The sequence below is a fragment of the Sus scrofa genome, chromosome 6, assembly GCF_054392235.1.
Source record: "Sus scrofa isolate SSC_HxYL_T2T_F1_AM1 chromosome 6, Sscrofa_HxYL_maternal_Yorkshire_Landrace_v2.0, whole genome shotgun sequence".
Taxonomy (NCBI): Eukaryota; Metazoa; Chordata; class Mammalia; order Artiodactyla; family Suidae; genus Sus; species Sus scrofa.
The window spans coordinates 112,918,486-112,938,709 of NC_139388.1; the positions used below are offsets into that span (position 1 = coordinate 112,918,486).

At 45.8% G+C, this 20,224-nt stretch overlaps 1 protein-coding gene across 1 annotated transcript in view; it reads right to left on the reverse strand.

Moving 5' to 3' along the window:
- Nucleotides 1-15,056, reverse strand: part of NPC1 (NPC intracellular cholesterol transporter 1) — a 47,733-nt gene extending 32,677 nt beyond the window's left edge. The window contains 3 exon segments of the mRNA NM_214322.1: nt 1,716-1,822; nt 2,743-2,865; nt 14,912-15,056. Coding sequence (NP_999487.1) covers nt 1,716-1,822; nt 2,743-2,865; nt 14,912-14,968 — 287 coding nt within the window. The 5' untranslated portion in view covers nt 14,969-15,056.
- Nucleotides 15,057-20,224: the final 5,168 nt, after the last annotated feature.

Here is a 20,224-nt window from a genome sequence, read left to right on the forward strand (position 1 = left end):
AGAGCAGCAGGGGTGCTCTCTGGCTGTAGAAATATTTCAGAAGCACTCAGGTTTCCACAAGAACCACAAGCTGTCTGCTGTCCTCCAGGTTCAAAGTTCAAGCTCCTAACATTGACCCGTTATGCGGTAGGAGAACTCTCTCTCTGTCAGGTCACTGTTATCAGAGCTACCACGTCATCAGACTTGCATTCTCGAAACACAACCAGTCAAGATTGCTCCCCACTGTCATCCAAGCCAGACAATCTACACACGACACAGAACAAGGAAGGTGTGGTCCTGCCTTCAAAGCCTCCGGTCTAGTGGAGGTGCAGACCCCCCACGTGGACTGGATTTCAGGAGTCCCGTGCTTTACTGTGACAAACAGAAATGATAATCACACCATTCTAGCAGAAATCACTCTCAGGGGAACAGCTTTCTACCACTTTTCATAAACTACAAACCTCTTTCCATGTTACTCCATTTAATCTCCACAATCATCAATTCTGACAGCTGCATAATATTCCATATTAGCAGCTCACTGTTTGCTATTATAAATAAAGTTTTGGTACCTCTGACAACATGAGGAAAACTTGGTTATCTTTTTGATGTTTACACCCATAAGGCCTCACGCAGAGCAGGTGCTAAATAAATGTATTTTGGCTGAATGACAGCTTGCATCTGGCTCCAGGAACACCCACTAGACTTCCTTCCACAAGATACGCTGGTCTGAACAGAGTCTCAACTTTTTTTTTTCCTTCTTTTTAGGGCCTCACCTGCAGCATATGGAAGTTCCTAGGCCAGGGGTCCAATGAGAGCTGCAGCTGCTGGCCACAGCCATAGCAACTCGGGATCCAAGCCGAGTTTGCAACCTACACCACAGCTTGCAGCAATGTCAGATCCTTAGCCCATTGAGTGAGGCCAGGGATTGAACCCATATCCTCATGGATACTAGTCAGGTTCTTAACCCACTGAGCCACAATGGGAACCCCTCCAAGTCTTAACTTCTTGATTATTATATTGTATGGTTGTCCTGGGAGAACAATTTAGGGATGGAGCAAGGTTTCCTCAGTGGACACTGACTTGTGGCTTATCATCTGCAGTGACACCTGCACAAAGAAGCATATGTCCTTCCCATTCACCTTTATCAGGGGGCCGATGTGCTATTTAAAAGCATGTTACAATGTACTGCTCTAAAGACCACACCAGCCGCTCTTTTGCACATCTGATAACTGCTGGGTAAGCTTAGAGAACGTCTATCACACAACCCTTTTCACTGCCCTGGACACAGAACAGACTGGACAGCAAACCAACGTTGACAAAACCAGCCGACTATGCCAGAACAAGAGCAGTCACCAAAGGCCAGCTTGACTGAGGTCTGGGTCACTGCAGCAAGAGAGAACCATGTACAAAGCAGGGGCGATGAGGGAGTGATGCAGAGTTGGGCATGGGTGAGGGTCTCAGGTCGAAGGCCTGGGCAGGACCATCAGGAACCTCTTCTCCCCACAGAGTCTGAAGGGGCCCAGGGCACAGCGCAGGCTCCTCTGGGGTGAAGATGACGCAGAGGGAAACCAAGGAGCGACTCTCAATGTAGCTAGAAAGAGAGCCGAGTCTGATAAGTATTACTTTATCTCAAGTTCCTCTTTATTTCTGAGATGTCACAAGATGGCTTTCTTGAAATAAGACAAAAACTAAGCTTTTGAAAGCCCCCTTGTTGGTATGCCTGGTGCTCAGCCTACCTGGACAGGAACTGCAGAGGCAGCTGCAGGTTGTCCTTCAGGGTCCGCAGCTGCTGAACATCACAGCAAAGACTGACATTGCCGAAGAAGAAGCCCGGACAGAGTTCCTTTTGGGTGAGAAGCTCGGTTAAATAAGGACAGACAAGGCTCAGTGAGGTAAGATCGTTTTATTCATATCTTCCTCTCTAGGTACACGAGGGTGAGACACCTGTTTGCAAAGGTCTTGCAGAATTCTTTTAAAAGGCTATCACATTTACAGTTAATAACTAGGGATTCACGAAAGGAGAGCAGGTAGAGACATGTCAAATTTTCTTCTAATTGGAAAGCTCACGCTCTTCCCCTGGTAACCCTTTTAGTTCTTTTTAGGTTTTTCTGGTCAAGTTTCTCCAGAATGCTATTTACCCTATCTGTGAGTCACTCCAGGGAAAGTCGAATGCCTCTGATAATTCTGATGAAAGGAACAAGTCCATCCAGGAGACCTCGCTACTGCCTCGACTGGATTTTAAATTGCTTCCGCCTCCAACACCAGTCTTTTAACCTAAATTTTCCAGTTCTTTTCTAATATCTCTGTGTATTAGAGATGGTAAGACAACAGGAAACAGATTCCTGGCAGCAGCCACAGTTCACAGGCTCTTGGTGGAAAACAGAGGAATCCCTAACGTGAATGGAGGATGAAGGACTCATAGCCACTTAGCAGCCTCGTCCATCCAGGTCCTCAAATCGAGGAACAGAAAGAGCTAACTTTGAATGTACTTTGAAGAAGCTGCAGAGAGTAACATTTGAGGCACCAAAAGCAGCCCCTAAATAGTAACCTGCTATTGAGAAACTTAATGACCGAGGTGTAGGCAATCCCAGAAAAATTAAGCCTCTGGAGTTATGTTATCTTCTCGGAGCTATAGACAAAGACTTTGGGATAAGAGAAGCCTACTCATTTCATCTCTGCCCCCGTTCTATGATACTATTTAAGTATAACTTCGAGGATATCTGATGAGCATTGTGTGTTCAATGCCCAGGACAATGAACTCACCTGCACTAGGTCATAGCCGTCCTCTGGCAGTGGTTTTGGTGGCCCAGAGTATCTGCAATTGTACCTCTTATCTCCAGATGCGATTCCACACTCTCCATACCAAACACAGGACTGTGAAAATACCTACAAAAGTCAACACAAAATTTGGGTCATTAGTGTCTTCAAAGGCACCCGCTCAAGCACCATTTCCAGATGCTCACAATGTTACCTGCAAAGCAAAGTAGCAGTAAGGGGCAATGGGTAGCTTAATATTTTGAAAAATATTAATTCAAGTAGACCCAAAGCCCAAAATGGATCTGTCAGGTCAGTCAGTGAAGGAGGTAGAAATTCCTTATTTACATGATTTCTACTTCCTGCTAGTTTATTTGTTAAGAAGAGGAAGCTACAGTTTCATGTAAGAGTCACTAAGAATCAGTGCAGGAAATAGAAAGCAAGATAGTTCGGGGTTTGCGACTACTAAGGCACTATGTTTGCTTATCTGCCTAAGGAACTGTGCCAGGTCTAGGTAATTAAGGAACATTTCCATATCTATTTAGGTTAATTAACATCAGCACACCGTAACTTGAAGAAAAAACCGTAAGTAAGGAGGAGGAGCAAAAATGAGTATCTTGTCCTTGAGATGTGAGTAAAAAGAAAAGGGCCCACTTTGAGGAAAACCATCTCAGAATCTTAAAAGAAAAATGTAAAGCCTCTTGTGCAAAGATTTCTCAAGAGCCACTGCTAGTCCCCTGTGAGAGTCACACGGCTGTCAGAAAATTCAGAAGGGAGGAGGGTGCGGCAGTGTGACTCAGCCCGTCGGCAAGGCCACTGAGCTCCGCCAAGCTGGCCAGGGTCACGGCCAGCATGACCTTGCAATCAGCAGTCCTAGGGAAACTGTGGCTGTCGGGAAGCCTGCATGGCTCCCAAGACACCTCGTGGAAAAGCCATCAAAAAAAAAAAAAAAAAAAAAAAAAACGGAGTAGAAGCAAGAGAATGAATTCTCTCCAGGGGCAGTGCACATGACCCATACAGTGCAAGGCGCTAAGCCAGGCTGCCCTGGTCCCTGGTGTCGAGATAACAAATCCCACGGCAGGCCCCGAAGCCCTGAAAACGTGGAAGGGACAACAGGCAGGAGGTTGAGAGGTGTGGTGGGAAATCTCAGGGTCCCTATGACTTGGCTCTGAATTTATTCTTCAGATAGTTTAAAACAGAACATGATGATACCCCACTCTTGATTCATTAAGTCATATGTTTAGGCCGAAAGGAAGGGAGATTATACAAATGAGGAAGCGAAAATTGTTAAGCAACGCCACATCCCAAACCTATGGCAAGATGTTGCAAAATTCTACCATTTTTCTATCAAAAGGATTATAGTAATTTCCATAAATCTAGTGATTCTAGGGAAAGGACTGCTCTTTCCAAAGCTCTGGGTTTCCCACTAAAAGGTCATTATCCATCTGCCGAAGTTTGAAAAGGCAAATAAGCTAACTCAGCAGGGGTGACAACTGCTGGTATTGACCTGCAATTCACATACCAGGGCCCCCTCCCCTGAGCTCCCCCTCATAGAATTCTCAACGGACCAACAGGGCGGGCAGATCTGGGTCAGGGGGCATCTGCCATGTCACCCACAGGAGTGGCAGGGACCCAGTCAAAAAACCGACTGGAGTTCCTCTCATGGCTCAGTGGTTAATGAACCCGACTAGTATCCATGTGGACACAATTTCGACCCCTGGCCTCGCTCAGTGGGTTAAGGATCCTGTGTGGCTGTGGCTGTGGTGTAGGCCGGCAGCTGCAGCTCCGATTGGACCCCTAGCCTAGGAACTTCCATATGCCGCAGGTGGGGGCCTAAAAAGACAAAAGACAAAAAACCACCCCACCCCACCCCCAAAAAACCACCACGACTCTGGCGTGACTAACAGGATGGGTGTCTGGAGTCTAGGTTCCCCTTCTCAGCACTGAGTGCTCTGGGAAAATATGGATGACCCAAAGTTGTTTGATTCCTACCCACAGGCCCATCCTTTACAGTCTACACCATCTGTTTCATAGCAGTGTTGTTTCTATCCACCAAGGAGAAGAGATGGGGCTGGGGGCGGGGGAGGGAAGGAGAGGAGGGAGGTCAGGAGTCCTGGGTTCTGAGCCTCCATACATGTTGAGCCTAGGTGCACCTGGAGCAGGTAACCAAGCCAAGGGCACGGGAGCCTCCCACCTACGAACTGCATGCATAATCTCCACTTATGGCACAGTTGTGGTGTGAAGACTAAATGTGGGAATAAACAAGGAAGTGCTTAGGAAACTAGAAAGCACCACCTATCAAACGTAAGGAATCTGGGGTTCCTGTTGTGGCTCAGTGGTTAACGAACCTGACTAGGAAGCATGAAGTTGTGGGTTCAATCCCTGGCCTCACTCAGTGGGTTAAGGATCTGGCTTTGCCATGTGCTGTGGTGTAGGTCGAAGATGTGGCTCGGATTCCGAGTTGCTGTGGCTCTGGTGTAGGCCAGCAGCTGTAGCTCAGATAAGACCCCTAGCCTGGGAACCTGCCGTGGGTGTGGCCCTAAAAAGACAAAAAAAAAAAAAAAAAAAAAGAAAAAAGTAAGGAATCTTTTGGTGTAGGCTGCAGAATGTGGCTCGGATCTGGCATTGCTGTGGCTGTGGGGTAGGCCGGCAGCAGTAGCCACAATTAAACCCCTAGCCGGGAACCTCCATATGCCGAGGGTACAACCCTAAAAAGCAAACAAAACAAACCAGTAAGAAAATTTTTTTTTTTTACACTGCACCTAAGGCATATGGAAGTTCCTAGGCTTGGGGTTGAATCAGAACTGCAGCTGAAGCCTACACCATAGCCACACCAGATCCTTAACCCACTGAGGCTAGAGATTGAACTTGTATCCTCACAGATACTACGTTGGGTCCTTAACCCACTGAGCCACAACGGGAACTCCAAAGGAATCATTCTTAATGTCTTCCAACTATTTGGGACCTCAGCAAAGAGGTTCCAAAAACCTGAAGAAAACACCTGAGGTTTCTTTGGGGCCAAGAAAAAACTGGGCTTGACTCACGGCTCTTACGTCTGCTTCCCCAAATCATCTTCCTAAAGAAGCAGGAACCATTGGGACCCTAAGGTACTCACGGAGCACATGCTGTGTGCAGGCATTGTTTTAACTGCTTTCATACATTAACCCAATGAATCCTGACAAGTGGATAAAGGAGGTGCCACTATTGTGCCCATTTTACAGATGAGGAAATGGAGGCACAGAGAGGCTAAAAAACTTGTCTGAGAGTGGCAGAGCCAGGATTCAAAGAACATTCTAGTTCTAGAAATAAACCCTCAATAAAATAGAATCACCCCCCAATTTAAGTCCTCACTCTAGCATCACCCCCCGCCCCCATGTGTAGGTGTGCGCACACACTTGTGAACTCTCTTATGGTTGTACCGATAGGGGAGGCCTCTTTCCTACCTCGAATCTCTCTCTTCAGCTCCCCTCCCCTCCCCTCCAGAGGACTCCTTACACTACACGAGGGTCACTCCTCAGTGGACACTGACTGAGCGAGCCATGCTTATCTCTGCTGCCTGTCGAGAACCTAGCTGAGATCCAAACCCTGGCACTTCCAGGCTCCAAGGCACCACACCACAGCACTAGGTCAGGATTTTATCAAAAAGACAATGGAGGCACCTGAAGATCCCTGGACTGACAGGGCAGCACAAGCTGACGAGGAGACCTAGGGTGTGCTAAGCAACCAACGGCTCAGGCACATGCCACAGGCTTCCTTCCTGAGCAAGGCGCCTGATTCCCAAAAGCAAGGTTATCTGGGTGCGAGCTGCCTTTGCTCTGCCGCGAGGACACCTGGTTCTGGTTTCATACTAATGCTATTCGCCTAGGGAAGGAAGTCTCAGGCCCGATACTGAAACAAAGCCACCACGGGCTAAGGTCTGCCAGGGCCCAAAGGGCACCCGACTGCACCTGAGCTGAGATCTGGAGATGGATGGTGGGGGAGTGGGGGTGGCGGCTGCACATGTGATGTACCTAATATCCCTGAAGTGTACTTTAACTTGAAATGGTTAATTTTATGTATATTTTACCATAAAACACAAGCTTGGATGTCCTTCACCACGTAAGTGAAAAGCCCAGCGGCAAGGACAGCAGAGAGCACATTTTCTCAGTTACACTGGGATTAAACGGAGGACAGCGACCGTCAGCTCACACCCCATGGGTCTGAACATCACGTGGCACACGGGGCATCTCTAATAACTGGTGTTGTCAAAGCTCCACTGAGGGGTGGGGGACAAGTCCCAAGAAAGATAACTCTTTTTTAAAAAATTAATTAATTAATTTTTGTCTTTTTAGGGTTGCACCCTTGGCATATGGAAGCTCCCAGGCTAGGGGTCGAATCAGAGCTGTAGCTGCATGCCTACACCACAGCCACAGCAATGCAGGATCCAAGCCGCATCTGTGACCTACTACACCACAACTCGTGGCAACACCAAATCCTTAACCCAATGAGCAAGGCCAGGGATTGAACCTGTGTCCTCATGGATACTAGTCAGATTCATTTCTGCAGAGCCACCATGGGAATTCCAAGAAATAGAATTCTTCACAATTCATCTCCTGGGCACTGACCGGTCTTACAGAGCTATTCATGACCACAGGAACTATCCAATTTAAGCATTTAAACATTTGACCAATTCCCAAAACATTGAAAATAAACAACTGTAGATTTTATTTTCTTTAACTTCAGAAACAATACTCACCCACCACAAATATTCAAACCTCAGAGTGGTGTACACGAGAACACTGGATGCTCCCCCTCACCTCGCCGTCCCCTATCCCATTCCACATTTAACCCACAACAATTTATTAATCCAGGTTTTCCAGACTTTCAATGCCTCCCCACAGGCAAATCCACAGAGATGTATGCACACAAACACACACAAGTGCAGTAACTTTTAAATGGCTTTTTCCACACACACAAAAAAAGCCCCTCTACTACTTGGCTTTTGGCTCTATTTGAACTGCCCTTAACTATACTTATCAGGAGCCCCAAGGCTAGACTCCAACCCTTATCTGCGGTCCCTTGTTTTCATACAACCCATCTTGGAATGAGCTCCTTTCTTCTTCTTTTTTTTTTTTTTTGGCTGTGCCTGTGATATGTGATAGTCCCCAGGTTGAACCTGAGCCACAGCAGAGGCCATGCTGGATCCTCAACCCTCTAGGCCACAAGAGAATGCCAAGGAACAGCCTCTCGTTCTTGCAAGCCTCTCTCAAGACTCACTGTCTCCACTAAATTTAACCCTGACTCTTTTCATCTGGATCTAGTCCCAATGCTCCCCATCAGGTGAGGTGCCCTGGGGCAGAGGTGGGTCAGTCCCAGGCAGCCACCCTCCCTGCTGAGTCAGCAGGTGTCCTGCACCCAGAGCTCCAAGCAAGCTTTCCGTCACTTGTACTCCACAAGCTCTCACGTGGATCCACTAGGACAGGGTGGATAAACTTTCCCTTAGAGGGCCCATATTAAACATAAATATTAGACTTGTGGGCCTAAGGGGTCTGTGGTACATACTCAACCTTGTCTACTGCAGCTCAAAAGCCACCACAGACAATAGGTAAAAGATGGGCATGGGGGTGTCTCCCCAATTTATTCACCAACCATGGCCAGGTCATAATTTGCTGGCTCCTGCTCTAGGATCAAGAGGAATTTCTATTTACGAGGACAGCAAAGTTATGTATGTGGGAAGAGGCTGCAAGAGTATTTTCTTGCTTTTGTCTCGACTCCCCTGTAAGACCATAAAACCCTTTAAAGGGCAGATTCCAGGTGTTCACTTCCTTTGAAATTCTCTATGGAATCTCATCAGTTCACTGATTCAGAAACTATCAAAATGCACCATGAGTTGAAGGAGCCTGACTGTATTATGTAAGAAGTTGCTCTGGCTTTATCCCAGAATTTTGTAGTTAGAAGGCTAGACCATCTCTGCTCTTAGAGGTTGGGCCATATGGGTATTTCACAACATGCTCCAAGCTAAATTGCTGGGTATAAGACTGGATCAGAAAGTGTCTTTCAATAATAATAACAGCAAAAGTTTGGAAAGTTTGGAAAAAAGTCCCTTTTGCTCTATGTCAGCAACTCTAGCAGCTGCTAAACAGCCTCTCAGAGGGAGCTCCATGAAAGCACATCTTATTACAGGGAGAAGCTCTGAACACCAGCAGCAGAATCCTATACTCCAGGCTGCTTTTAGCAAATCCTGCTGAATATTAACTAACTCATATTCATATGCTTAATGAACATCAGCCCAGGGCCAGGCGCAAAGTTAAGTGCTCTCCACCTTGCTGCCTTGGTGATTTCTCAGACACCCTAGGGAGGAGCATCCCAGAATTTTACCTAAAGAAAGCAGAGCTAGGAGAGGATTCTTCGAGGTCATATGGCTTGTAAGTGACAAAACCAGCAATGAGAACTAAGACTTGAACATGAAGTTAAGTATTCTCACTCCTACCCCCCAAGCCCACCTCCCAGCTGCTGCACTGTTTAAAACTCCAGCTCAGTCTGTACTTAGGTGTATACCCAGACGGTGACAATGCGCCAGGGAAGGGCTGGCCCATCTACTCTCATCCTACGCAGGTGCCCTTCTACCCAGACTTGTTCACTTGTAGGAATAAGGCCCACTGTTAAATTCTCTAGATACATCTCCGGCCAGCTGTCAAGTCCTGACTCACTTCCTCAGGACCCATGACTGTCCTCAACTCCAGGTCTGTACCTAGTCCTCCCACGGAGGTGGAGGGCAGGGCCTGGTCCCTCACCTCTGTGCTGTGCATCCTAGATGAGTAAGACTCATGTCAGAACCTAGACACACACACCTGGTTCAGGTAAGGGGTGGAACAGAGGGGCTGGCTTGCCCAGGTCGAGTAACCCAGAGGGGTGGACGGGGTGGCTCCAAGAATCCCGTCCAGGGATTAAGCTCCCTCCTGTGTCCTCTGGAGTCAGGTAGGCAGACCAAACAAACAGGAGAGGACCTTTGGGGTGGAGGCTGGCCTGGTCTGACTTTTATTGATGAACTCTCTGGAACTCGGTTTTATAGCCAACCTTGAATAAACACACCCACATAATGAAGGGTAATTTGTGTGAGCACTGGGCACACCTTTAGATGGGTCTTTGAGATACATTTTTTAGAGCTATACAGGCTCAGCCGGTCGTTGCTTTATAGATAACCTCCTCTCCAGCCCGTAGTTTAAGTGACTCACCCAAGGTCATACTACAAGTTCTATGAGTTTGAAAAATAATCCAAAAGCTACAAGAGTGAAACAAAACCATGAATGTGGAGGGGGGAACCTGTCTGCAGGTGTCTGCCTATGGAATGTTCACACAACGGGATAGATGAACCAGGGGTTGGGCCAGCAGGCTAAATCTACCCCTGACCGATCACTGGCTTTTGGAGAAGCCACACTGGAGCCAGGAACAGACCTTGAACCAGATGTGTCACTGGCCAAGTGGAACATCTGCCGAATACCCATTCAATTGAGCTTGCTAAGTACAAATAATCTGGTAGCAATATTTTAAATGTGAGCAAAGTGGAGCAACGAAGTCAGAAGCCTCAAGGCCCCTGTCTGCTGTTTACTAGCTATGTGACCTTGCGACAAACTTGAGCCTTAACATCTACATCTGTAAAACAGGAAACACAGCATCACACCTATCTTAAAGGGATCCTGTGGGTTAAAACAACACTAGATGCACTGCTGCAATGGAGAATTTAAAAAAATCAAAGAATGTATATATGTATGTGTGACTGGGTCACCTTGCTGTACCATGGAAAATGGATAGAACACTATAAACCAGCTACGATGGAAAAAAATAAAAATAATTTTAAAATAATAAAAAAATTTTAAAAATCAGGTAGTTCTTTTTACTTTAGTCTCTTGTAATCTAGAGTGCCATTTAAAAATATTTTTGAGGAGTTCCCGTCGTGGCGCAGTGGTTAACGAATCCAACTGGGAACCATGAGGTTGCGGGTTCGATCCCTGCCCTTGCTCAGTGGGTTAACAATCTGGCGTTGCCGTGAGCTGTGGTGTAGGTTGCAGACGCGGCTCGGATCCCGCGTTGCTGTGGCCCTGATGTAGGCCAGTGGCTACAGCTCCGATTGGACCCCTAGCCTGGGATCTCCATATGCCGCGGGAGCGGCCCAAGAAATAGCAAAATGACCAAAAAAAAAAAAAAATTTTTTTTGAAATCATTAACATACTATAAAATTGACCCTTTTCAAGCGTAGTTTTTACAAACCACTGGGTAACTTTCCCTGTTTTCTCCAGTTTTCCTTTGTCTGCCTGGCAAGCATTAATTCAACTCTCCAAAGCTCAACTCAAAAATAGACTCCTCATAACATTCTGTCCTTTTGTTAGAGCACATTTTTCTTTGCATTGTAATTTTCTACACATCCACATTTACTCCCATCAGCTATAAGGCAGGGATAGCAGCTACAGACATTTACACAGCACTTTACAGTCTCTAGACAAACTACTTTCTGCATAGGTGGTGATTCTTTTTGATCTACTTTTGTATCCCTCACTGCACTCCTTCATATTTATGAAATTAGTGAATGATGGTAATTTGAACTCCTCTGTGGCCTAATTCTAAAGATTCCCTTTCAAATCCCCCAACAGTACACTTGCATCAGAGAGAGCTGGGGGTTTTTGTTCTTTGGTTGTTTTTGTTTTGTTTTGTTTTGTTTTTTAAAGTTTTCTTGCCAATGCAAGTAGTCTAAAGACTGAAAGTAACAGGCACAGTCCAAGCAAAAGGAAGCCTGTTGGGGCACAGTTGATCTTTTCAATCGCCCAGACACCAAATGCGCATCCAATTCTCATCTCTGCTAGCCTCTGAATCCCTCTCCCCCTCCTCCAAATCCATGAAGCCCCAGTGATTGGCCGGTTGAGATGGGTAAAAGGGCCAGGCTGTGTTGGAGCTGGTAAAATAGGATTCTTGCCCTCAAGAAGCCTGTCGTCTGGGAGTTCAATTCGAACAATATTTCCCTGTCTTCCACAAACACCTTGAGATGTAGGCAGAGTTGTTAAGCCCATCTTACAGACGAGGAGACAGTCTTGCATAAGAGGAAGAGTCAAGAACTCTCCAGAGTTAAAAAACTCAAAAGTCTTTTGCCAGGCAGTAAATGCTACTGCTGTAGCAGTTTAAACAAAAATTTAGAACTTCAGAGGGCAGGCATTCTAGTTGAGGGGGCAGGATGACAACATCACAGATGATGATGCTTTTGAACTGGGCCTTGGAAGACAGGCAGGGTTTGAACAGCAAGTAGTTTATGTGGCTGGAGAGCAGGTGCCCTTCACAGAGCTGTGGGTGAAAAAGCAGACGGGGCACCTGAGAAGATGAGAGCTGGCTCACTCCAGCTTCCACACAGGTAATGTGTCATCTGTAAAACACCCTGAAAAGCATCCCTTTTCGGAGGAGTGCTGGGAGGGCACGGGTTACACAGGAAAAGAGGAATCTTTGTTCTGGGTAACAGGACAAACACTGAAGGAATACAAAGACCTATTCAGCAAGTCGTTTTCTTTCTGCGCACTTGCTGGTAATAAACAAAGCAAAACAAAACCAAACAAAAAGCCATTTCCCTTGATTACTTACATTAGTAAGATAATTGATCACAGCATCAATCAAGGGATAGGAGAGACTGGAAAAGATTATCCACATTTGCTCCAATTTCAGAGGGTTATTCCTCAATATTCTCAGGCCCAAAGATCAATCCATTCCCAACCTCCTCAGGAAAAGTAGTTTTTTTTGTTTGTTTGTTTTGTTTTTTGTCTATTTTAGGGCTGCACCCACGGCATATGGAGGTTCTCAGGCTAGGAGTCTAATCAGAGCTATAGCCACCGGCCTATGCCAGAGCCACAGCAATGAGGGATCTGCAATCTACACCACAGCCCACGGCAACGCCGGATCCTTAACCCACTGAGCAAGGCCAGGGATCAAACCCGCAACCTCATGGTACTTAGTCGGATTTGTTAACCACTGAGCCACAACGGGAACTCCAGGAAAAGTAGTTTTGACAGCTTAATACCTACCCAGGCCTCATTAGGGTCCAGGTTCAAGAAAATTATAGTCAAGAGAGACATGTACTATTTCTCAAAACTGCACATATTATTTGGATAAGCATGAGGTCTGAAAATCATGCAGTGTAGCAATGTTATTTCATCATCTATAAAAATTAAAAATTAAGCAGAGCAGGAGTTCCTGCTGTGGCTCAGCGGTTCACGAACCGGACTAGGATCCATGAGGTTTCAGGCTCAATCCCTGGCCTCACTCAGTGGGTTGGGGATCCAGCGTTGCTGTGAGCTGTGGTGTAGGTTGCGGTTGTGGTTCCGATCCTGTATTGCTGTGGCTGTGGTGTAGGCCGGCAGCTGCAGCTGTGATTGGACCCTTAGCCTGGGAACCTCCATATGCCGAGAATTCGGCCCTAAAAAGCCAAAAAAAAAAAAAAAAATTAAGGAGGGCAAAAATCCCCCCAAAACATATTTCAGACCTTATGGAGGACAGTTAGTCTGGAATTCTGCGACAGAACTTTATTAGAGCTCACACTGAACCCAGACGAGCTGCTGTCATCAGTGAGAATTCTAAAAGCAGGGAGTCCTACCACCAGCCCTGCTCTCTGTTTGGGTGTACTGAAAGCCTGTGTAGACAAGAGGGAGTTAATCCTAAAATAACAAAAGCATTTCCAGTTCATATTTACAAACCCTCTCAAGGAGTTTTGCAAGAAACTTATGATCAACTTCTGACCTGTCTCAAAAGTCCTAGGAGAAGAGGCCCTCACTGGCCATCAGCCTTGGCCACTACCTTGAGGTAAAAGGATTTCCGAGATAAAAGCTACTTAGCAATGCAAAGCCTGCCTATTAGACCCTGACCTAAAACTCAAGGGAAACTGAATCACTCTATTTTCAAAGCAACTAACTGCTACTATTTCCTGAGTTTTTACTACAGTGATGAGGTCTCTCCACATATCACATTACTAGTCATGTGAGGTATTATTTATCTTCGGAAAACATTAGACTTGAAAGAATAAAGTGTGCAAAGCCCAAGAGCCAGCAGGTGGTCTACCAGCTGACCCCATTCCAAACCACCTGCCTGAAACTTGCTTTCCTCCGCCTCCCATCACATCCAGGCACCAGAAGGGTGAGCCCCCCACCGCAGGCACAGCCAGGAGGCCTCTCCTGGGTCAGCACCACCTGTCTCCTTCTGAGAAGGATGCAGAAGTCCAAGGAGAGGTTTTTCTAGTACAGGAAACCCCTTCGTTTGCTTTCCCCTATGACTCACTAACCCCTCATCACTGACACACCCATGAGTGGGCACCAGGGCAGGGGATTCCAGAGGCTCATTCCTTCATCTGGATCTGGTTTAATCAGCACTACATCCTTAGACATTCCCCCTGACTTCCACAGTTTTAAAAGAGAACACTCTAGACACAAACAGCAGCGAGGGCTGAGGCCCAAGGCTATTAAACCAAAGGAAAGCCGACCCAGGGAGTCAGGACTCGGAGCTCCAGGCCCCATTCTCTCCAGAGCTAGTAATGTGACAAGACGAAATTCAATGGCCACTACACCTGTGAGCCTGTTTCTCAAGACGTAAAGGGAGCGGATAAGAAGTCACTTGCGCTCTTTAGAAGATCACACTGACATACATAAAGTACTTAGGTCTGCTCCAATTTGGTGCCTAAGTGGATAGTTTCCTTTACCTCCTCTCCCACCCTCAGCTTTAGGGAAGGAGAAAAAGAAACATAAAGTGGTCAGATCTTCTAAATAAATTTATAAAGAATTCGTGTGCATGTGGCAGAATTAAGAGGAGGAAAAAAGCAGACTAAATAAGAACCCTACCCTCTCTACCCACTTTCCTCCTTCCCTCTGATTCCACATCCTAAACCCATAAATTAGGTGACCACAGGTGGAATGGGTTCAAGACAGGTCAAACAGGCAGCTTTCAGTAGCCATCCTCTTGCAGACCACAGGGAAATGTGCGTGGACAGAAGGCACGGGAGAGGTGGGCGGGGGGCATCTCCAGGAGCTCCACCGCTAGACCAACTTCTTCAGCCGCCCAGCGGCTGGTCCCCGCTGGGACCGGAGGCGTCTAAGCCGCAGCACAGCCCGCCACCCTCCCCGATTCGCGGCCCCACTACATCCCCCAGAGCCCGCCCAGGTCGCGGACATCCGCTCACCTGCACAGGGCAGAGCAGCAGCAGGAGGAGGCCGAAGGCCGGGCCGCGCGCGCTCATGCTGCCGCGACGCCGGGCGGCGGACGTCCGAGGTTCAGCTGGCAGTCCGGTTCAGCGTCCCGAGACGTCTCAGGCTGCCGCGCCGGCTGAGGGAGGGAACAGACACCAGAGCCGGCTGGCTGCGCGCGCAGGTCAGGAAGGAAGGCGTCGTCTGCCCCTCCCACTTCTGGGTGGAGCCACTGCCGGGACGCCCTGGACTCGTCTTGGGCGGGACAGGGGCGGGGCTAAGCGGGACCCGACCTCGTGAGGCCACGGCACCCTCCCAAGGGCCGGCTCTGCGCTTCTCCGCCCTGCTGCGCCTGGGGGCACGTCAAGGGGTTGGGGACGCCCCGACTTGAGCCGCTGAACCTTTGGAATCCGGCCTGAAAAGGATATTTCTGAGTTGTCCCATCGATGTGTGGGTTTGATGCTTCAACTCATTTCTCCCCTTTTTGTCTTTCCTGGATTGGAGACTGTGGACGAGAAGGTTTTAGTAAATGGGAATGCTTGGGGACCGTTTTCTCAATGGAGACCCCACTTCTCAGAGGAATATGTGTTTACTTCGTCCCCAGTTAGCACCCGGAGCAAGCTTTTCTTCCAAACCCAGTCACCCAAAAGGAAACCCGTGTCTGGACACTTCTAGCAAAGCTGGGGGCGGTGCCACGTAGTGGCCTGACAGTGTTGTGATCTGACAGTTCGATGGGCGGAGCGTGGCAGTGGGCGATGCCTCTGAGCTACCCAATCTCTGTTTTCTATCTGCTCAGCCCATTTTGTAAAAGCGCTAGAACTGCACCATCTGCTGGGGGAACCGAGCGTGACAGAGAACCGGCGGCCGGAACAAGAGCCCCCTCCACCCCCAAATCACCCCTGGTGGGTGGGACTAGAGTCCTTTAGGTTCTAGGTGAACTATCACGAAAGTAAAAAAAAAGAAGCATCTTGGGTTTTGAGTCTTACACTTGGTTGAGATAATCTTTTTTGGTTTTAATACCTATTATTATTATATTCATTTCTGGTAACATTTCTCCTCAGGTTTCAATTATTAAGAGCACTCAAAAGCATAATTCATTTCGATTTTGTAGTTAAGGAAATGGAGGAAAGAATTTCTTCTTCCCACAGTAGAAGCCAATTTACAATGAAAAGGTTGACTATCCATCTGTAGCAATGATCAAGTCCAATTGAGTTAGGACCACGATGCAGCTGATGTTCTCATTCCTACTCTACAAAGTGGCTGATTCAGTCACTGACTTGCCTCCCGACCGCCTCTGCCTGCTCTGAAAAGTCCACGTAACTGGCTGGGTACTGAAACTATAGGAATCTCCTCTGGACCATCAGCCCTAGATCTTCCATGATGACCTCCTAGCCTCATGCACTGCTTGCTCTCAGGCTCTTAGTGCTCGCCCTGATGATCAAGTATCAGGCTTCCTGCAGAGGTATTGAAAATATTGTTACTGAGGAGTTCCCTTGTGACTCAGCAGGTTAAGGATCCGGCATTGTCACTGCATGGGCTAGGGTCCCTTCTGTGGCATGGTTTCCATTCCTGGCCCCAGGGGCTGCCAAAAAAAAATGCTATTACTGAACCATTGGCAGCAGCACCACCTGGGGATCTGTTAGAAATTCAAGTTATGGGCTCCACCCTGGATGCTCTGAATCAGAAACTCTAGGAAGTGAAGCCAGTTCTTTGTGGTTTAACCAGCCCTCCTGAGTGAAGGAAACTTCAAAGCACCGTATGAGATATTTCTGGGATGGGCAGAAATTTTGATACTGGACAAATTATGTCCACTATTCTCCAAAATAATAACAAAAAGATTTTTTAGACATATTTTTTTTCTGCTTCTGTTTTTTGTACAGCTTCAACAGTACCCAAAAGCCTAGCATATATTTGAAAAATAAATGATCATATATTTAAAAGATTTTTTGTTGTTGATAAAGTAATCCATGCTTACAAATTACTTTGAATAGTAATAGAAACTTTGAAAAATACACAAAAGTTTACAATTTACAAGAAAATATCATTTATGATCCTCCATTATGGATAATCATAGTGGTGCATTTTCTCCCTCTCTGAAAATTGTTTTAAGGTGTGTAAAGGAAAAAAAGTTGCTCATAATCTACTTCTACAAGGATTAAGCCATTAGCCACTGCAGTTGCTACTGTACGAACCCTGAGGGGAATTCAGGATGGAAAAAAAGACAAAGCTTTCTGTGCATAAGATATACTGGCCACTAGGTAGTTAAGATGCATATCTAAGGAAAATTTCCAAAGACTCCAGATTCTTTCATCTTCCCAAACTTAGAAAAGTAATGCAATCATTAACTTGAGATGTCTGTTCTTTGTGATTAGTGGTAATCTTTTTATGCCTGACAACATATTTTTACCTATTGAAAAAATTTCATATACACCCTGGCTCTTCCATCATTTCTTCAGAAGATTTCCTCATATCTCTCAGAGGCTGCCTCTTGGACTATGGTCCTCAGTGAGTTCCCCAAATAAAACTTGTTTTTACATTGTGCATTTGTATTTCATCTGACATGTTGTTCAGATTCTAAGAGACTTTTAAAGTAATGCTCTATTCCACTTTCACTGTAAACACCATTCAGCAATGATTGCATAAAAATAAAGGACAAAAAACGAAAGGGTCTATGAAATTATGAGATGATGCATCTTTATAAATTTGCAGAAACAGCCTCCAGAAAACTTCTATGCATTTGAAAACACGTATGTGAATATAATTTATGGGCTTTTTAAACAAGAGGGAACATATGGTGGTATACGGTTTGCAGCTTGCTTTTTTACATTTAGCAATATGCTTTTCCACCTCCCTATCTTTACTAGCTTTATGGGATTCCATTGTGAGTAATTGACATTTCTTTCTTTCTTTGTTTTTTGCTTTTTAGGGCCGAAATAGTGGCATGTGGAGGTTTCCAGGCTAGGGGTCAAATCTGAGCTACAGCTGCCAGCCTACACCACAGCCACAGCCAAGTGGGATCTGACCTGAGTCTGTGACCTACACCACCTCTCAAGGCAACGCCAGAAACTTAACCCACTGAGTGAGGCCAGGGATCGAACCTGCAACCTCATGGTTCCTAGTGGGATTCGTTTCCACTGCACCACGATGGGAACTCCTATATGACATCTCTGAAGCCAGCAATGTAGGCTTAGTCTCAGAGCAGTGCCCAAGTTAGTGAAGTAGAGTTCCTCAACCAAAAAGTATTTCAAAATAACTCCAGCCTCAAATGCATTTCTACATGTGAAGGGGTTGTCTATCTCCAGTAACATTACATACATTCACCTTTCATTTTCTTATACTTCCTCAATGCCTGAGCTGGTCTGGATTCCACAAAGCTTTGCATCTTTCTGTGCCCTCTGCTTTCTTCCAGATACTGCATGAGAAAATTCTAAAAGCTATTGAACATTTTCCTTAAGGAGAGAGATGAGAACATGGACCCAAAACAATTTTTTTTTTAACCTAGCAAATGGAAGGAGAAGGCTAGAAATAATCTGTTAATAGTTTTCAATCCATTGAATATTTTATTTAATCAGTCTCCTGTTGGATGTTTGGTTTGTTACTTTTGTTACCGGAAACAATGTAATGGACATTCCTGCACCTAAATCTTTACTAACATCTACAGATGGAGCTGTTTCAAAAATTGTATACTGCTGAATCAAAGGGAGTATTTACTTTAGTTTTGATTATTACCAAATTGCCCTCCAAAGAGACTGCAGTTTATATCTTTGCTAACAGCACTTGGAAATACCTGATTCTATCTCCTTGCCAACACTTATCTTTGCCATTCTGATAGGTGAAGAATGACATCTGTGATTTTAATTATTTTATTTCTTATTTTAAAAAATACTATGATGCTTTAATTTGTGTTTCATTAATTATGAGAGCCAGAATTTTTCATCCATCTATAAGTGATTTTATTTCTTTCTGTGTTCATTTTCTATCAGTTTTTTTCATATTGATTTATTTAAGCTATTTATTAAGAAAATTAACCTGAGAGTTCCTGTTGTGGTTCAGCAGATTACAAACGTGACTAGTATCCATGAGGACGTGGGTTTGATCCCTGGCCTCAGTGGGTTAAGGGACCGAATTGCCGTGAGCTGTGGTGTAGGTCACAGATGAATATCTGGGATCCAGTGTTGCTGTGGCAGTGGTATAGCCCAGCAGCTTCAGCTCCAATTTAATCTCTAGCCTGGAACGTCCATAGGCCGCAGGTGCAGACCTTAAAAGCCAAAAAAAGAAAGAAAAAGAAAATTAACCTGTTGGTTTAGCATATGCATTGCAGATGCTTTTACTCATTTACTAGTTTAAAGGGTTTAAAAAATTGTTTTCCTTTAGAGCTTCAATGATTTCATGAAGATAATGATTCATCTGGAATGGTTTTGCTGTAAGGATCCATCTCCCCACCTTCCCCCAGAGCCTCAGCCATCAGATGGATAGCTGCTCTTCATAAAGTTGTCACTTGTTATTATGTTGCCAAACCAATGACAATTCTTTGTTTTCACCTCACTTGCTCTCTTAGTGGTGTTCAACACAGATGATCACACCTTCGTTCATAAAACATGTTCTTTAGCCTTTGTTCTCCTGGGTTACCTCACTGGCTAAGCATCTATTGCATCTCATCTTCTAGACTAGCGATGTGATTTGAGCAGTATATTCATGTTCATAAAATTTTATTACAACAAAATAACTTTGATTTCTTCTAATATGGAAGTTTTTGTTTGTTTTTCTGCTGCTGACTTGCAACAGTTCAATTAGGCAGTGATTCAAGTGGGCAAAGAAAAAAGACTGTCTAACCACGGCACTGATAACAAGCTTACCTAGATACTAACTTGAAGGCTGAGATTCTGTAACAGGAAATGAAGATCAAGCTGAGCCTCTGGGGCACTGGGATGCAGCCGACTTCATCTTGTGCTAAGTGAGGTCCTTTCTGGTGGCCCCAGCACTTCTTTACTTTGCTTCCTTTTCTCCCCCTACTTTCTCCCTCTTTTTTTTTTTTTTTTTTTTTTTGCCTTTTCTAGGGCCTCTCCCTTGGCACATGGAGGTTCCCAGGCTAGGGGTCTAATCAGAGCTGTTGCCGCCGGCCTACACCACAGCCACAGGAATGCTGGATCCTTACCCCACTGAGCAAGGCCAGGGATCAAACCCGCAACCTCATGGTTCCTTGTCGGATTCGTTAACCACTGCGACACAACGGAAACTCCACTTTCCTCCTCTTATGTTAGCTCAGGCTGCCATAACAAATACCACAAACTGGGTTGCTTAAATGACAG